The sequence below is a fragment of the Phasianus colchicus genome, chromosome 6 (genome assembly GCF_987193195.1).
Source record: "Phasianus colchicus chromosome 6, bPhaCol1.hap1.1, whole genome shotgun sequence".
Lineage (NCBI taxonomy): Eukaryota > Metazoa > Chordata > Aves > Galliformes > Phasianidae > Phasianus > Phasianus colchicus.
Window position 1 is genome coordinate 38206249 of NC_143441.1, and position 19454 is coordinate 38225702.

The 19454-nt window shown below is 46.0% G+C and overlaps 2 protein-coding genes across 20 annotated transcripts in view; one reads left to right on the plus strand and one right to left on the minus strand.

The window, feature by feature from the left end:
• Positions 1-6123: 6123 nt before the first annotated feature.
• LOC116244406 (microtubule nucleation factor SSNA1-like) lies at positions 6124-18289 on the minus strand. Of its 17 annotated transcripts, none has more exons than XR_016467849.1 (4): positions 17149-17282; positions 15661-16111; positions 12774-13810; positions 6124-12314 (listed from the first exon to the last, which is right to left on the minus strand). XR_016467849.1 is itself a non-coding variant. In XM_090143029.1 (3 exons), the coding sequence occupies exon 2, from the start codon at positions 16046-16048 to the stop codon at positions 15704-15706; it is 345 nt and encodes a 114-aa protein (XP_089999155.1). In that variant the 5' UTR covers positions 16049-16111; positions 18186-18289; the 3' UTR covers positions 6124-13810; positions 15661-15703. The 17 variants fall into 17 exon arrangements, 12 of the variants coding, with proteins under 12 accessions (XP_089999155.1, XP_089999151.1, XP_089999149.1 ...); XR_016467847.1 differs by having other exon boundaries at positions 6124-11869; positions 12015-13810; XR_016467848.1 differs by having other exon boundaries at positions 6124-10623; positions 11732-13810.
• WAC (WW domain containing adaptor with coiled-coil) overlaps positions 17281-19454 on the plus strand; it is a 55063-nt gene continuing 52889 nt past the window's right edge. For 2 of the 3 annotated variants that reach the window (XM_031616065.2, XM_031616066.2), the window contains exons 1-2: positions 17894-18028; positions 18152-18188. In XM_031616065.2, the coding sequence (XP_031471925.1) occupies positions 17988-18028; positions 18152-18188 (78 nt within the window). In that variant the 5' untranslated portion in view covers positions 17894-17987. Of the gene's footprint in view, positions 17410-17893; positions 18029-18151; positions 18189-19454 lie in introns of those variants that run through there. The other variant, XM_031616067.2, reaches the window with a different exon arrangement.

The following is a 19454-nucleotide window of genomic DNA, read 5'->3' on the forward strand; positions in this document are numbered from 1 at the left end:
TATCGGACACTGCATTGGGTTTGGGTGGTGCTGTGTGGAGCCGGGGGCTGCACTCAGTGATCCATGTCGGTCCGTCCAACTTGGGATATTCTCTGACTCTGATTCAGTTGTTTGAAATTGCAAATCTCAAAAAAAAAAACCAAACAAAAAGCCAAAAACATAAAAGCGAGAGCGCGGACGGTAACCCTCCCGACTCCGCCGACCTGCCCCCACATCCCGCGGCTCCCTCACCCCCTCTGCTGGCGGGCGGCAGCGCGGCCGGACATGCGCAGTGCCGCTCCTGCCGAGTTATGGCGGAGCCGCGGGGGAGCGGCGGGGCGGGCTGCCGGGGTCGGGTCGTGCTGCCCTGCGGCGACGTGACGTGACGTGACGGGGCTCAGAAATAGGTGCGCGGGTAGGACAGGGCGGTAGGGACGGGTCGTTCGTTCACTGGTGTCATTGGCGTTAGTTCTGTCGCACCACAGATACGTACTGTTTCTCAGCAGCGTGTAATGGATTTGAGGCTTTCCTCACAGCCGTCTGCACGAGTTCTTTTGCAGATGTACGTTTTGTAAAATAAATGCTGAAGGCAGCAGTGACGCGCTGTGAGTGACGAGGTAAATTGTTTGATCTGCTCGGCCGATTGCAGACAAACTGTACATCAGATTTTATCTCTTCTTAGCGAAGGAGAAGCAGGGGAAGAGAGAGTCCCTAAAACAGCAGTGGCTGCAATCCTGCTCCCCTCAGAGCCAGTGCTGCCCATGGGGAACATGCTCCAAATCCCATCTGTTTCCAAACTGATGTTAAATTATTGCAGACATCTCGGTATTTGCTGTGCACGGACGTATCTTCTGTTGGAAAACAACACAGCAGTGATGGAAGATAACCTGAATTCTTCCATCCCGTTAACTGCAGGAGGTCTTCTACGTGAAGGGCCATGTCTGGCAGGCAGGCCAGTTGGGCATCACAGCCCAGTGCTGGGGTTTCAGTGACCTGCACACAGCTGCTGGCTGGGGCTGAGCCAGATGGAGCCATAGCTGTATGCTATATTGAAGTCTGAAGTGAGCCCGATTGGGAAGGAGTGGCGAAACACCCCATTGCGACCAGCCCAGGGGCTCCATGCAACCTTGGTATAGATCACCTCACAAGAAGACATCTCAAGGACTCATTTGTTTTAACCTGGCAGGCATCTAAGCACCACACCTTTTAGTCCCGAGTAAAGGTAAGGCAGAATTATGGAAAATAAGCTTTTTAATCCCCCATAAGCTTAGCATGCCTTGTGCACCTATTGCAAAGAGAAGCTCAGGGCTGGATTTTAGAATGAGGTTTTTGGAAGCGTAGAGCCTGCAGCTGTACACTGTTCTGGGGAGTGGAGGAGAGAGGCAGTGCCTGCAGGGCTGAGGCACCTGCAGTGTCCACCTTAGGCTGCAAAGCTGACATCAGCCCGTTTTCTCTTGGAATGCTTGACCTTGTGGTTGAATGGCTGAGAGATACCATGGCCTCCTCACAGTTAGAGAATCACGGAATCACTAAGGTTGGAAAAGACCTCTAGGACCATCTAGTCCAACCACCATACCCACTAACCATCTCCATTATCTCCCTTTGCTTCCAAATCCAGACAACAGTTGCATGATGAGGACACTGGCAGTGCTGAAGTGCCACTTGTGCATCAGCTGCTGCAGCCCCACAGCAGCAGCCACTGCCCCAGAGGGCCGACAGGGCCGCTGTCGCTGCTGTGAGGAGCTTGGCACAGAAGAACATCCCTGGAGCAGGTGGGTGGCCATCAGCCCTGCATGGCACCTGGTCATGGCACCACTGCCATGAGGATCCCCAAACAGAACAAAACTTGCTTTCATGGGGCCAGTTCATCTCCTGGTTAGAATGAAGGTCAGGCACAAATTACAGCTCTGATTCCCTGGGGATTCCTGCCTCTCGCTGTGTTTTGGCAGCTTAAGGACTCTTTGATATTTGAGCAAGGCCCTTCCCTTAGCACATCTGATCCTGATTACGGTTTATGGCAATGGTAATTCTTTACCTCCCCAAGGCAGCAATTTTGAGAAGAGAAAGGGAAAACAAGTACAGTGTGATCGTTTAGGAGAGGGGCACACTGCACAGCATTTTAACCATTTCTCTGTTTTACAGTCATGGCTCTTTCACACAGATTACCAGGCCCTTCCCATGGCAACACCCCCTGTCCCGCAGTGAAATCACTGTGCCTGGAGGCAGAAAAAGTCAGGTTATGTATTTATGTATCCAGAAATTGAGTTCTGAACAACAAAGCTGTGGCTGGGATAGATGTTTTGTCACTTTCTGTTTCCTGGTGAGCACAGAGTGAACAGGCGTTGGTAAGTGCCAAAGCTTTTCTGACTGCAGTGAAGAGCCCAGGTCTCACTGGGCACCACCATCACCTCTCTCCTGCTTCAGACTTGAAGGGGAGTCCTGCTCTGTGTCTGCCAAGCACCGAGTGCATTTGAGACAATGTGGAGGTGGCAGAAAATAGCAGTGCTGATTTGCTTTTGTGATACGTCAAGGCAGTGTGCAATACAGGCACTTTGGCACACAACAGTGGGTTTCTCATGCCTGTTCATAATGTGCTTCGTTCCCTTGTTGCTTTGGCTTCTCTGCCTTGGTTACACCGTGAGCTCCGCAGGTTCACAGAGGCTCTTCAGAGGCCATGCAGGGGCTTTACAGTGTGGAGGGCTCTTGACTGTGAATAACCACTCCAGAAACATGAATAGCCACTCCTGAAGCTGGCACCATCAGCTTGCCCTCGGACAAAATATCACAATTCACAAAAGCACTAGAAGCACGAATCACAAAATGATGCCATTACCTTTCAGCACTATAAATGCCTCCAGTTAGCAGAGGCCTGTACTGGGTACAGTTCTTTGGTGGAGGTGATCATAATAATCTCTCAGGGAAGTGGGGGAAGTATTTGCCCACGAAGCTACCAGGAAACGGAGCAATTAATAAAGGACACTTGTAACATTTTTGATGAAAAAAGGACATTCTGTAAATCCCAGTCCATAACCCTTTCCAAAAAGTAATGCAAAACTGTCACAGCGCAGGAAGGGAACAAAGCAGCATCAGCTTTCAGTATTGCTGTGATGTAGTGAACCTCCTCAGGGAGTATTTTACAAGCCAAAATTTCTACTCAGTTGATGCTAAGGAAGGGTCCATCATGGGATTTTCCCCCTTTCCATTAGTATTTTAATTAGACTTTCATATTATCTTGGGATGCACAGCTTGCAAGGAATACCTTGTGAAGGAAAAAAAAACTTTATACCTGTATCTCCCTGAATGCTTTCTTTGTGTAAAACAAACAGAAATTTGAGAGCCTAAGTGGGCAGCGGGCACCCCAACTCAGTGGTAACACTGCAGCCTGCAAGCTGCATCTCATGCTCATAAATCAGCCCAATTATTCTAACGAGGAGAGCTGGGTCCCTCTGCTTCGAGTCCTGCTGGTTTACAGAGAGAGGAGAGCAAATAATAGAGAACAATGGCAGCTTTTGGGTTGGGGGTGGGCAAAGGGATGGGGGACAGTGGGCGATGCTTCTCACCACTGGCACTTCAGGAGGGCAGCAGGGCAGCTCTGCATGAGCCCCGGCTGTTATTCCAGATCAGAACTGAAAGCAGTTCCTTTTCTTGCTCTGTATTAGTTTAAGTTTTCTTGCAATGGTGAAAATTAGAAACTTGTTTTTCTGCGATGACAATATAGGTTCTTATTTACTCCGTGAATCTGGGAGCTGAAGCTCCAAGAAAACCACAAACTACCATGAGATTTATTAATGAAAGATGAGAGCCAAAATTATGAACGGCTCCATTCATTGTTTTCTATGTTTTCATCCTGGTCCCTCCTATTGTCCCTTCTCAGTGATGACTGAAACAAATCATTCAGGTCTAGATCTCTTATTATGACACCCACAGAGCCTCCTTGCTATTGTTTTGGCCAAATTAAAAACATTTGTTAGGGGTAATTGTGGAATGGCATAAAAATTCATCTCTATTTTGCTGACGAGGACTTAATTACTTCTATTCTATTGTGATAAGTTATGTACTGAGTTCAGATATTTTTTAATACAAAACATTTTTTAAAATGGCCAGTTCTGGCAGCCCTTGTGACATCCTCCTCTCAGGAAAATTCTTCTTGATCTCTCGGGATGTTCTCAACAGCTTATCCCTCTTTTCTAATGTCAGTTTTCCTAAAATGTCTTCTTATCCCTGCCCCCCACACAGCTTAAGTTGTGTCCATATTTTCAGCCTTTCAGACTCCAAAGAAAGCTCTGTAATTAGTAGATAAACCTTCTCTTTGGTCATGAATTCTCTCTGTGTTCCCTGCATTGATTTCAGTGAGCTAAATGCATTGAGATGTTTGGAGATGTCCCACCCCATCTTCAGCCTGAAGCACCACTGAGACCTGCAGCTGCTGCAGAACACAGTGAAGCTGCCAGAGACACTAATGGGGAGGAGCTGAAGGGTTTGTAGACAAAAAGTAAGGGGTGTGCTGTAGTGCCTACAACCATGAATTGCAAGAGTACCCTTCTTAAAGCCAACAGAATGGTATATCTTTTTTGATGGAAATGTAACAGTGGGATTTCAGAGCATGACCAGCGCCCAGCATTCAAAAGTGTGCGTCAAGCCAGACACAAACTGTGAGACTATCTTTAAGTCATTAAAAAGATCCAGAATTAGTTATATTTGCCTTTTATTTCTGAGCCTTTCATGTTTTTTTGCTTTTGCATTTTCAACCGTTCCTTTACCGGGAGCAGAATACAACTTCAGGGAGGAGGAGGAATAAAGAGGATGCTTGGGTTTGGGGTGCTGGGCCTCTGCACCATCCACCAAGAGCCACAAAGTCCAGAGAGCCACCAGAGTATGAGAGCCACAGACTTTCAGTAAGCCTTGTGATATTAAAAAAACATCTCTGGGATTCATTAAATTCTTAGTATTATCTCCAACCTCAACAGTGAATTTTAAAATTAGCTTTGTCATTACCTTCTTTTCACAAGAGGTGTTTCAGCACTGCTGCCATGCAGGAAACACAACCAGAATCAGAAGTTACAGGTGGGGAAAGTCACCCCTTTGAAATTCTGTGACACGGCACAGCTATTTTTTTCTGCTGTTTTTAAGTGCTTTGCTTCTGTTAATGAGACTATTTTAACTACATATTAAATCAGAACCTCCTGATGGAGCAGAATCAAGCAGCAAAGGAGCACTGAATGGCTCAAGCAGCACGGAGCAGAAACAGAGATGAGACTCCCAGCTGCCCTGACTGCCCATGTGCCCCAGCTGTGTGCAGCATCACTGCCTTGCTCTCACTGCCAGCTTGCTGTGCTTGCCAGCACCCTGCAGCACCTTGTCTCATGTGGTCACTGGTGGCAGATGGGGTTGGGAAATTGAGGCTGTGCTGAGAGTTCCTGGCTTAGAACAAATACTGTCCTTAAAACATTTATTTGGCAGGTAAATTCAAAGATAGAGCTTGGAAAAAATGTGACAAAATACTTTCTTTATGTCCAGTTGTAGCAATCCATTCTCTGCCTGTGCAGCCCTGGTGCCTCAGACCTCTGAACAGTAAAACTAGGGAGAAGACAACAAGCCATCATCTATTGCTATATTTAAATCCAACTGCTTTTTCTTAGAGCTTCCATTTCAGATCTGAGGGCCAAACCACGGGCACGGATGGTCCCAAAGCCAGGAGAAACTTGCAGTGACCAGAGCTCCACGGGAGGCAGAAACAAGAAGTGCTTTCATAGAATCACAGAACAGCTTGGGTTGAAAGGGGCCTTCAAGCCCATTTGGTTCCAACCCCAGACACGGGTATGAGTAGAGCTGCTACCCAGCAGATCAGACTGCCCAGGGCCCCATCCAGCCTGGCCTTGAATGCCTCCAGGGATGGGGCACCCACAGCTTCTTCAGGCAAAATGCTGCTTTACTCAGGACACATGCTGTTAGCCAGAACAAACGTTTCAGACCTCTTTAAAACATTTCCCACCAAATAACCAAATGCAGAAGTTACTTAAAACAAAAGTGTTCTTGCAAGGCAATAAGGGAAGATTTAACTGAAGTCCACAGGAGCCAAGTCACACCTCATTGTGTTTGCTTGCTGCTGACTTCATTGAAATCTTAAACTATAAAAAACACATTGGTAAAGTTAAAACGGTCATCTTAGTGCTTCAGAGCTACACCAATATAAGAATACATGGTTTTACTAACAGTTACAGATTAATTTCATATCTAAATCATCACCAATAAGTGTACTGCATCACCAAGCACACTTAAAATAAACAAAAAATGGATTTTAAGATAAACAGGCTCAAGGCCAAAAATCCACATTCTTTGTAACCAGGGAACTGCACACATGAATGCAGCTATTGGAAGAATAATTGGTCCACAGTTACAGGCAAACACAGCATTTTGTTGTTTCCCCTTCCCCTTCAATGGCTGCTGGATTTTAGAATTTGCATGACGACTATTTTTTTTTTACTGAAGGAAAAAAATAGAGCTCCCATGGGGCAGCTTTACCCGCCTACCATATGGAATTGGCTTTTCTTTTTTTCAGATTACCCCATTTATTATTATTCATACCTTTAAAGAGAAAGAAAATTCTTTCCATATTCAGACCAATAATGATGTAGGAGGGAGGGAATTAAAAAATAAAAAGCCACTCTCACTTGTTACTTCTGCCAGCAAGCCAGCAATTGAGATCAAGGCCAGCAATTTTGTCCTTTTATGCTTTTCCTTCTGTGTGATGGAGGCCTGCACCAGACACTGCTCTGCCTTGGATTCTTTCACAGGATATCAGAAGTCTGCTCTCCCCTCATCAGAGCTGAAATGATCTGTGCCAATAAAAGAAAGGAGAATTTTCTCTGGTCTAGAGGAACCAGCTTGTCACCAAGTCTTCGCTACTATTTGATTAAAGTAGAAACCTACATGCAAACCTGTAGGGTTTTAGCTGTTGTGAAAATGATTGAGCTGCTGTCCTCTTTCAGAAACTGTTTGCATTCAGTCACCCCACATAGCAGGAAAACCAATTGTTCCTTAAAAATTATAAAATTCTGTGCAGAAACTGTTGGTACCCAGAGATTTCACAGCATGCCACGCGTTAATTGCCTCTCCTTCCACTCTGCATCTGGAACATTCATCTCTAATGCACCTTAGTGAGAAATATATTAGTTTGTAAAGTGGAGAAGGACCACAAAGAAAACTGCTGAATACATACAGTGCTGTAACATAACAATTTGCAAGTAGCCTTACTGTGAGCATGCCCCACTCTAACTTTGCACAAGTTTTCTATTTTGCAATGTAGGTCACATTCAGCAAACTAGGTGACCTTCAAGGCCCCTTTCCAAACGAAATCATTCTATGATAGAGTGCATGAAGAATTACATGGCTTCATCAATGAGATCATTGATTTGCAAGCTCCAACACTGTAGTCCTTTTTCCTCTTTTTAACCCAATTATAGGCTTTGCTGAAACACAGTGCAGTCATTTCTGGCACAAATTCAAGTCACCCTGCATATAGCAATGCTATCAGCATCACTTCTAGGAGAATCTGCTCCATGAACTTTCCAGGCACAGAGGTGAGGCTCACCCCAGGCCTTCTTTCTCACTTTCTTAAAAATGGGAGTGATGCTTCTCTTTTCCAGTCACTGATGACTTCACCTGACAGCCACAGCTTTTTAAATATGATGGAGAGGGGCTTGGCAACCACATCAGCCATCTCCTTCAGAACCCTGGAATGCATGTTGTCCATCCCCATAGATTTGTACATACTCAGTCTCATGAAGCAGTCTTGGTCTTGCTGCACTCTTACGGTGGGAGGGATATTGCTCCCCTGCGAGATTCAGGGATATGAAATGCATGGGAAGCCTGACTGCCAGTAAAGGCTGAGGCAAAGAACTCGCTGAGTACCTCAGCCATCTCCATGTCTGTTGCAGACAGTTCTCCCTTCTCATTTATCAGAGGGGATACACTCTCCTTTGCCAGTCTCTTCTGACCAATGTACTGTAGAGCCCCTGCTTGTTATTCCTCACATCCCCCACCAAGTTTGATCTGCACCCTGGCTTTCCTGATGCCATCTCTGCATGTCTGGATGGTATCCCTGTATTATTCCCAGGCCACGTGTTACCACATCCCATGTTTATTTATTTTCAGATGTCTTTAAACAAAGTCCCACTCTGCTGGTACAAGGATATTTTCACTGACAAAAAAAAAAAAAAACCAAAACACCTTTTCTTTGATCTCCATCACAAAGATGGAGAGCTAGGTTCCATCCACTTACACCTCAGCCTAAAAGCCAATCTTGTTAGCATGGATTTTTTCATAGCATACAGCTCTTCTCAGATCAGGTGTCTGTTATTTCTCTGCCAAATAATGTTCTTACCCTGTCCAACCTGAACGTTTGTGGCATTATCAAATGAAGTGAAATCCATTTATCTTCACAAGCATGTGTTCTTTGGTGTGTTTTTTTTTTGACATATTTCTTCTTCCTCCCCAATATGCCTGAACACATCTGGTCAACATGAAGATAACAGAAGTATCTCCAACTCACACATGGCAGAAGAGCAGTGTGTTTCTGGTTGGCAGGCTGGGATAACTAAAAACACGATCAGCGAGAGGCTAGGAACCAGGATAACCACAGGAGAAGAAAGAAAGCAGCTGACAAAAGCCAACACAGCATGAAGAAGAGGAAGGAACCACAAATGAGCATTTAAGCAGCAAGGCTATGGGGATTCCTGAAAGAAGAGGGCACAAGACCTAATGAAAGTAAATAATGACTGATCTATTTAAATTATCTTTTTAGTGGCAGACAATATTGAAATATCAGGCTGGTTTCTACTTAGAACATTTGATACTTACTGAAATACTTATATATATATATATATACACACACACACACATATATATACATATATATACACACACACACACATATATTTATTGTAGTGTGTGAAATTAGAGAATACTGCTGTCAAGTGTCATCTGTCCTATAGCAAAGAGGTTTTTAATCTGGATTCGTAGAACCAACTTATTTTCTCAGTGGAAGAGCCATATCCATCCACATCACTAGTTCCCGACTTGCCAGACTACTTCAATTCCATGAACCCAAAGCAAAAGCTGTGATGAAAATGGTTGCCATACAGCCTGCTGCTGTTACGTACAGTCAGAACACTGCTGTAAGGGACTCAAATGCAGATCCACTAATGAATGTAAACATAAAAGAGCCTCGGTGCTCAGAAATCCCTTAAAGGATGTTGGTACAAACACCTGGTGGTCTTACATACACTAACAGAAGGTCTAAGTAGCCTGCTGAACATCAGAAAGACAGCAGGATCTATAAAGACAAGGTATCTGAACAAGGTTAGAGTTGTGAAAGTAATCAATGAGCAATGACTGTCAAGTCTTTCTGTTCTGTGACCCACCTCCTACGGTCAGCTTCCAAAGATCTATGAGCAGCAACTGGAGAAGGAAGCACTGGGAAGTGTGAGGGGTTGCTCTGGAACAGATGTGATTTGTCACACTGGATGTATTCATGGAGAAGTGAGTAATGCTTTTAAATATCATCATGGCACTGCGTACAACATGAAAGAATAGCAAAAAGCATGTCCTTGTTCTGTTCCTTCTGTCCTTCCCTCTAACACACAGGTTGAGAACGTATAATCCTACATCAAACAACAGGTAAAGGTGTGGCTCTGACAAGTCCAGTGACTCCTGAGTGCACAAGGTATCATCAGCATCCACACTGCTGATGTGTTTTGGCAGGGTAAGGTAACCTTTGCTGAGCCCAGCACTGCAGCAGATGCACTGCTTTAGCTAGACCTGGACTCCTGCTTCTAAAGCTAACTTTGTTTGATCAGATACTAAATTCCTTGTGACTGACAGCATGGACTGGGTTTGCTCTTTTTCAGCTTGCTTTATGAAATGTGACTGTTACAACCACATGCTTTGAATTGCCCATAACCCTTATGATGAGCTGCACTAACAACAATGTTCTTCCACTCCTTGGCCCATGCCCCTCAGGGTGAGGCATCTCTTCTTTTAAAGCCAGCAACTATTCCTGATGAAGGACCACTATTTAATGAGAAGACCCTCAGGTTTGTCCATTTCAGCAAGCATTCCCCTTAGAACTGCACAGTAAGCAACACAAATCTCTGGCAGGATTTCTGCTACTGGACAACTGTGTAAACATATGAAGAATTATTGCTACTTTCTTTGTTTTTTAAACATCTGACTTAGAATACAGTTCAGCTCTGAATAATAATTACATAAAAATGCATCACAAGAGCCCAACTATGATGCTGGTTTTCATCTCAAGCACTCTGACTGTACAAGAAAAAAGGGGCTTTAAACAATTTAAAGCCTGCAGAATACAAAGAAAAGATTTTGTCTCTGGAAGAGAGATTCATAATAACATCTGATTAGAATGGGTCTCTTGTATCAACAGGTTCATAAAAATATAACAGCAAAAATAACACTAAAAATAGGAATTTGAACTTATTCTGAGTATAGACAGGGAGGCGACCTCACCTGCCTTGGGGTGAGACGTGCCAGAGAAACCGAAGCTCCTGCACCCAGCAGTGGAACCGCGATCAGTCACACCTCCAGAGGGCGATGGTCTGGCTGCTCTGCTCCTCTTCTCAGACGCTGTGAGTTTGACACCATGATTTTCAATGCTGCAGCTAAAGAAGATTTTCCAAGACCATACTGAGATTTTATGTCGAATTTGCTGTAGCGGTAGCTGCGGTGTGCTTGTAGCCTTGTCTTGCAGAAACAGACCAAATGTACTGATTGTACCACCCCACAAGATCTTGTGAGACTACTTCTGAAACTGTTACAAAAATGAAACTGCTTTTTATGAACCTTTACCCTTTATAAAAATCACATTTTTGTAATATCAAACCAAACACTTCATTCCTTTCAGCACAAATCCCATCAGATAAAGCTATGAAACAACATATAACCCCTCTTCTGCAAGCCCGAACCTCTCCATCACATTACTTTACCAGCTAAATGTGTCCCCAGCACACATCTGGCTTTTAGATAAAGGGGGATACTGCACAAAACTTTATCTGAAAACCAACTGAGAAATACAACAATCAAGTAACACAATGAGACCACAGAAATTAAATACAGATTTATAAAGCAGTAAGGGGCAAGGAGCAAACTAAGTGCTTCTAGTTTTTTAAAAAAAAAAGTTATAAAGCAGTTAGTGGAAGTGGTACACAAAACAGCTAAGCAAGCCCTTTGATTTTAGGAAAACCTGCATATCCATGCATCAATTGATTTTAAAAAGCAACCAAATCAATATTGAACCATCTATTCGCCCTCACTCACAAGAAGAAAAACCTTATAAAAATAATGTGTTTTATCTACCTCATACATGAAAATCCAAGAGCTCAGGGTCTACTCAAGATTAAGGGTAATTTCAGCCACTGATGCAAACCACATCTCAAAGTTAAGGATAATTTCAGCAACTGCCCTGAGCTACATCTTCTAACTCAAATTTCTTCCAACAAGCAAAACCCTCTAAGGAGTAATAGATGCCAGTTTTCTGCACAGAACTCATCTAGAGCATGAACTGTAGACATTCAATCCTTTCACTAACAGTCTTTTGAATATTCCTGTTCCAGCATAAATGTCTTGTTCCAATTTAACGTAATCCACCTAATCCATTTGGAGTACGACTCATTTATACCTCAAAAGCTAGATGGAATTGAGACACAAAATTCTGGAATTGCAGTTTAAGACTTACTTGTCTGTTTAGATTACAGCTTGCTTCATCATTTGAACAGACAGCTCTTTGGGCAGCTAAAATTTCATCAAGTCTGAGGAAGCCTCATGCATTCATCATATTCAGAATCAAAAAAACCTGACATTCCTCAAGATCAGTCTGAAAAAAAAAAAAAAAACACCGAGTGCATCTGATAAACTGACAGGATTTGGGGTTCTCTGTCATACCCAACAGTTCACTGATTGCTGTTCCTAGGAGCTACCGAGTTAGGAGACAACAGTAACAAGCCTGGCAGCACACGTACCCAACAAGCTGGAAGCTCAGGCTCGGGGCTCTCTCGCCTTACAGGAAGCCAAAGCATCACTTCTCTCAGGACACTGCTCTGCTCAGACCCTCTGCTGCTCTGGACAGTGCTCCCCATAGCCTCCTGTTGGAGTTGGTCACTGCAGAGCTGAACACTCAACTTATTTGGCCAGGAGAATAAAAGTCCAGAAAGAGGAAATATGAGGAAGGTTATCCTGACATGGTCAGCCTCAGTTGATATCCAAAATTGGATTTATTGGGTAGCAGGAACTGCAGGCTATGCTCACAAGTACACTTACAGCTGAAACAGAAATTAAGAGGAGGTAAACATCCATTTCTATCATGCCTTCTTACAATTTATCTTCCCAAACTAGGACTACTAGAACATCTGTAATTTCTCCTTGCTTTCCACCCCTAAAATTAGCACCCATGCCAGTCCATTCAATCCCATTCCAGTAACACAAGTAGCAGAATTGCATGTGGGGACTGAACAGAAGCATCTCTTCTGCCAGTTATGGATGGTGAGTGACTGCACTCAGCTCTTTACCCAGTGGTTTATGTAACCACCTCCATTCAGAAAATTACTTTCAAGATAGCACCCAAGTTTATTTGGTAACCACCAAACACCACATAAATCATAAACTTAGTTTACTTGGCAGGAGTTAATACTCCAGTGTTTTGAAAAGCCTGTTGATCACTGGAGTTGTATGTGGTAAATACATATTTAAGAAACATTGCTTTAAAAGTGGGAAATTATCACCTCTCCTCCAGTTTCACACTGTTACTTGGATGCCGGGGAGAAGCACCACAACATTAATTCAGGAAGTGATCCCAGTGCTCTGGATGTATCTCATTGAAGCTTTGAATCAAGCACAGATAAGCATTTCAAAATCTGTCTCTTCATTCAGCAAATAAGGTACAACACACCCAGCACAGTGCTTCTGATCCAGCACCATAGTTCAGAAACCCAAACTTTGTCATTAAAGCTTCTAGCTTGTAACAGATGCTTATCTTACTGGGTCTAACCCTCAAAGCCATATAAAAATTGACAAAATACATATATATAAAGCCAGGGACAAATACGATGTTTTAGATTTATAGCCCATCTTATTTCAGGCAAACTTTCCTTCGCAGACTAACCTTACGTAGCTACTGTCATTTCCACATTACCAGTACTATTCTAGCAAAGCCTTAGTTTGTTTTCTAAATAAACTTAAGCTGTTAAAGAAAAGCTATCTGTGCTAAGATTTGCAATATATCTGACTTCTGATAAAAAGACAGAACACCTATGCACTTGAAAAGATCTTATGACTTCAATAAAAGGATGCACTAAAATAATTTGGGCCAATACAAAATATAAAGGAGGCATTTTTGGGCTACAACTCCACTGGTGCACTTCACAATGACTGCCAGGCTGCAGTGACTTGACAACAGCCCTGGAGATATACTCCTGCTCCTCTCCATTTATGGATCTGAACTTAAATACATTTCCAAGTATACAGCTGCACTTTGAGGAAATAAAGTTTGCGAGGTAAACATCTTTGAAGACTTAATTTTTTTTTTTTTTAAATACCACTTTCCTGAAAGAGTGGTCAGGCACTGGAATGGGCTGCCCAGAGATGTGGTGGAGTCACCGACCCTGGAGGTGTTCAAGGAACATTTGGACGTTGTGTTGAGGGACGTGGTTTAGTGAGTACTACTGGTGATAGGTGGACGGTTGGACTGGATGATCTTGAAGGACTTTTCCAACCTTGGTGATTCTCTGATTCTGTGATTCCTTTTTTCAGTTTTAGCATCCTACATTAAAGCAAGGAGATACATTTTTATGACTTAGGATTATTTGAAGACAAGCAAACCAATAATCATTACGTAATAGGAATTCACGTTCACTGTACTGTTCTGTCAATCTGTAAACAAACTTTCCATAAGTTTTTTCACGTAGGCAATTTCAAACTCCCTTCTATATAATAGGGTGAATAAGTTCACATATGCTTTTTTTTTTTTAAAGTCCTTGCTGTTTAATCAGTACTTTTTCTGGGATATCCTATTTTGATATAAACTAATGAGTACTGCTACCAGACTAAGGGGAGAGAGACTGCCAAGAGGCATCCCAGCCAAATCACCTTTTTGCTACTAAAAGAAAAACAACGTTTTGGCTTTTGTGTTTCACTTCAATATAAACAAAGCTGTCATGAATACTGTGGCACTACAACAATAGCAGTACTCCTGAGATTATCTAATTTTATCACCTCAGCATTACTCAGGGGAAGCCGGTGGCAAAGCTATACAAGTAAATTGTTGATGAGCTCTGTCTCGCTAATCCCCGCTGCAGAAGATGAAGCACGGCAATCAGGATATAAAATTTGTTTATAATTATTGGTGAAGAGCTATTACTGAAACTATTCATATCTGCACACTCTTTATACTTGCACCTGAGAGACACGGTTATCAAGAAAAGAGATTGCAATTGCATTTCCTCCAATTTAGCGAATTGTTATGAAGGCTTGATTTAAACATAAAGCTGCTGCTGTAATACATGAATGAGCAGAACAAAATCCATGTGCATACATATTCAGTAACTACCACAAATGGAAACAAGACAGAGATTTCTGCTATATTCTTACCTCCTCTCCATTCTCTGACTTGGGTTCTATTTAATCTCACCTACAAGAATGTCTAACAGCTGCATGTTTACTACTAATCTAATTCTGACCTTTCACATGCATTTATTTCATTCCAGGTTGTTCACTATTCTTTCCAGCCTTACTCTAATATTAGTTGGCCCTCATTTATATGGTACAGCTCCCTGCAGCACTGTGCCCTGCAAGGGCATGCCTCTCACCTGCGCTCAAATCCATCTCTGACCATAGCATAACTTCTTTCTAATTGAGGCTTTAGAGTACAGCTTCAGAAGATACATAAACCTGACACAGTCTTATAAGCTTTCATACCCTGCTTAAATCATGTTTTCTCAAATTATCCCTCCAAAACTCCAGCTAAGAAATGATTGTGAATAGGGGCTGTGAATGGATCACAGAGACAACTCCAGGCTCCTTAAGGAAAAGGCTAAATAGCTAATTCCTATTTGGTCCCTAACAGTAAAGCAAGAAATGGTAGTATCTGAGCTACTTTCATTCACTACAGTGGTTTTCCTTCTAGGCATGCAGGTAGGGGAAAAGAAAGCGTAAGGAAGAAAGACAGCAGGATTTCAGAGAAGCCACGAACGCAGCTTTGGGTAAAAGAGCAATGGAAAAAATGCCAGCATTCTGTCCAGATTTAAAGTCACATTCTATCTAACAGGCATTCCGCAGTAACCGTCCAAAAGCTAACCAGTAAAACATTTTTCCTGTCTTTCAGAAGAGCCTTGAAGCATCACCACATCAAAACCGACAGCCTGAAATCTAGTTCAGTTATGTATCTGCAATATAGTTTTGCAGTGATTTAAGAAATTATATAAGATTATTATTATTATTATTATTATTATTATTATTATTATTATTTAATAAGAAAACAGTAACTTTATTTCATTTGTTTTATCTACAGTTTTTCTAATGCATTTAAAAATCATGGGAAATGTGGAAAGGTTGGAAGAAAGCCCCCTCAGCTTATACTGCTGTTGTAGGGTTCTGTGTCTGACCACATCTCACCTAGTGGGGTTTTAGAACTGGCAAGTCCAGACATTTGACAGCTTCAGGTTACATTACTTTTCAGTTCTGGTGCATGCTTTAAGCTTCCCACTTCTTTCTTCAGGACATTAAGCAAAGTTCTGGAACTATCCAAAATCTTCATGTAAGCAGCTTCAGTTTCAGCGAGAATTTTATCAAGCTCATTTCGCGAAGCTACCTTCTGAGCCAGGTTTTCACACACACACTCCAACTGTTCATTCAGAACTTGAATTTCATGCTGGAGTTTACTTTTTTCCTCTTCTGCTTGCTGGATCTGTTTGTTCAGCTCCTCTTTTTGCATACACAAGTCTTCAATACACTTGACGAGCTCGTTGTTGTAACCCTGAAGAACAGCTCCCTGCTGCGTCATCCTCCGCTCCTGTCTCCAAGCCCTCCAACAGCTTCCTGAGGTCTCCTCTCAGCAGCAGCCTATCTGCACATTAACACAAAAACAAGAACAGAAAGAAAAACTATGTAACAGAATTGTTGCTATGTTATGTTTAAACAGATAGAGTCATGGGGAAAGATGTGCTGCTACAGGCCAGTTCTGAGGTGTGCTGTATCACTTCCCTTATCAGAAAGAAGGCAGGACAAGATTCAGGCTTCACATCTCACTATGGTTTGGGTTGGAAGGGTCCTTAAAGACTATCAGTCCCAACCCCCTGCCATGGGCAGAGCTCCCACCCAGCAGCTCAGGCAGCCCAGAGCCACATCCAACCTGGCCTTGAGTACCTCCAGGGACGGGGCACCCACAGCTTCTTTGGGCAGCAGTGCCAGGGCCTCACTGCTCTCAGTGAACAGTTTTCTTGACATCTAATCTGAATCTCCCCTTTTCTAGCTTAAAACTATTCTTCCTTGTCCTGTCATTACCTATCCATGTAAAGAGCTTACTTCCCTCCCACTCTGAAGCTCCTTCAAGCATTGGAAAGCCCCTATCAGATCTCCCTAGAGCTTTCTCTTCCCAGGGCGAACAGCCCCAGCTCCCTCAGCCTTTTTTCACAGGCGATCCTGTGGCCTCCTCTGGACCCGCTCCAACAGCTCCGCACCCTTCCCACGCCGGGCCCCGGGCCGGACGCGGCGCTCCCGCCGTGCCCGCCAGCCGCACACGTGCACCGCCGCTGGACCCGGCCCGGCGCAGTCACGTGACCGCGGGGTCCCGCCGGCCCTCAGCGCCCCTCGCTCTCACCCGCTCCCCCCGCTCGCGAGGCGGCCGAGTCCCGCCGCCGCCTCACGGGGAATTGCGAGGGAAGGCTTAAGGCGGCCCGGCCCGCCGGCTCCCAAGGGACATTTTAACAACCTCTCCCTGCCGAGCGCCTCTCGCGGAGCCCGACGTACACAAAATGGCTCCTGCCTATACATCAAGGCGCCGGGCGGAAGGGGAGGGGGGGAGGTGAGGGGAGACCTTCCCTTTCCTATCCCCCCCCGCCCCGCCGCTCCTCTCGCGGCCCCCCCTCGTCTTGTCGCCCCCACCTGCCTGGCGCTGCCGCCCGCTCGGCTCGCACCGGCCGCCCTGCCGCGGGGCTCCCCTCGCGCGGCCCGCCCGCAGCGCGGCCCCAGGCCGCTCCCCTCGGCCAATCGGCCGCGCCCCGCCAACGGCCGCGCCGAGCGGGAGCGCTGCCGAGCCGCGGGGTGAGGGGTCACGGAAATAGCCGAACGGTTCCGAAGGCGGCGTCACCCTGACGGGAGCGTGAAAGCCTCTCTACGGAAATAACCGATGTTTTCCGAAGACAGGTAGCGTTCGGGAGAGGAGGACGAGGCGGGCCGGCCGGCCGGTGGGGGGAGGAAGGGGGAAGAGTTACGGAACGAGCCGATGTTTGCCGAAGGGAGAGACTGAAGGGCGTTGGGCTCGGCGGAGACAGCCGATGTTTGCCGAAGGCAGAGTCGCCCGAGAGCAAAGGGGACAGAGGGGACGGAGCGCGTCGGAAAGAGCCGAAAAGAGCCGACGTTAACCGAGCGCGGCGTCGCCCGAGTTTCCCGGATGTAGTTGGAGGAGCGGCGACGGCGGCGGCGGCGGGCGCAGCGGGGGGAGGAGGCGGCCGCGGCGGCAGCGACGGAGTCCGCGCTCCCGGAGCGCCTCAGCGGGGCCGAGCTGCCGGCGTCTCCCCTCAGGCTGCGCGCGGCGGAGATGGGCCCGTGAGCGCCGCTCCCAGCCCAGCTGCCGAGCCGCCCCCTCCCTCCCTGCCCCCTCCCTGCCCCCGGTCGGCGGCGAGGCGGAGCGCCGCTCCCCTCCTCCCCCCTCGGCGCCCGTGGCCCGGCCGCGGCCGTCCCTTCCTGGTCCCCTCACACTCACACACACAGGCCGGGCATTGATGGTAATGTATGCGAGGAAACAGCAGAGACTCAGTGATGGGTAAATCCCCTCCTCGGCCCCCGCGGCTCTCCCCCCGCCTCCGCCATGTTTGGGCCCCTTCCCGGCGGCCGGTAACGGCCCTCGCTAACGCCTCTCTCTCTCTTTCTCTCGCCTTCTCCGCAGCTGTCACGACCGCAGGGGGGACTCGCAGCCCTACCAGGTACCGCCGCGCCGGCCGCCAGGCCCGGGAGGAGGAGCGGGGCAGGGAAGGGAAGGGAAGGGGGGGGGAGCTACTCCAGCCCAGGCTTCGGCCGCCGCCGCAGGCCGCGCTGCCCCGCGCGGCTCCCGCCCGTCCCGCGGCGCCTTCTCGGGCCCGAGGGGTGGAGAAAGGGGGCGAGGCGGCGGCCCGCAGCCGGGAGAACGGGGCCGCCGCGCCGCTGCGAGGGCCGGGCCGGGAGGAGAGGCCTAGCGCGGGGCCGGGGCCTAGCGGCCGGGAGGTGCGAGCCCAGGGGCGGGAGAGCGCGGCGGGGTCACGGGCGGAGGAGCCGAGAGCCGGGGGGGAGGCGAACGTTTTCTTCCCAAAAACAAAAGGCAGCTTGTTCGCCCCCCGCCCCCCTCCCCGAGGCCCTTCTTCTCCCCAAAAGTGCTGCTGCGGGCTGTAACCTGAGCAGGGCACGATTTTAGACCCTGAACTGGGGTTGCCGGTAAGGCTTCCTTTCTACACTTGCCAGCTGCTAGGTGTGTTCAAAAACATCAGATCCTCCAGGTTTTGGCAATAACTTCACTTTAAGTACGACGAATCCCGTCGACTTCTGCCTTGTCTGTGGAAAAAAAAAAAAAGATTACACCGTGAGGAAGGTGTGAGTCTGGGGAATGCCATGTTGTGACACTGCTCTTCTTAGGGCACGTAACTGAACCGTTTTATTACATTTCTGTGTGTTTCTCTCACTGTGAAGTGTCATCTGACAGTCCGAGGCAGCTGTCAGTGACAGTTCATGTCATGTAAACACTTGCTACTCAGAAGCTCACTCTGCAAAATTGAGCAGGTCAAAGAGAGACAGAACATGTTAGTTTTGGTAAACATTCCAAAATGAATTGCCACATTACATGTTTTGCCCCCTTGCAGCCCCACAGAAATTCCAGATTCTTACTGTATCTGTTATGGGTTTGTTGGTACTGAAGTCTATCTGCAGAAGCTTAATGTAGAGGCGAAAGGAAGTGGTCTCTATTACAGTATGGATATTTACAGTTTACTCTGATTCAATGTAACTTTCTGTTTATTTCTTTAATACCAGCTGCACTTGTGCTTATTTTGAGTGCCAGAAGTATTGTGGCCCACTTACTGCTTAAAGTTTGCAGTCCCTCACTGAAAAAATAAAAAGAAATTAGGCTCATCTTAACAGCAAATATTATTACATTGGATGTTGTGGTGGGAGCAAATGGTTTCGTCCTAATTACAGAACTTGTTGCTTTAATGTAGGTAATT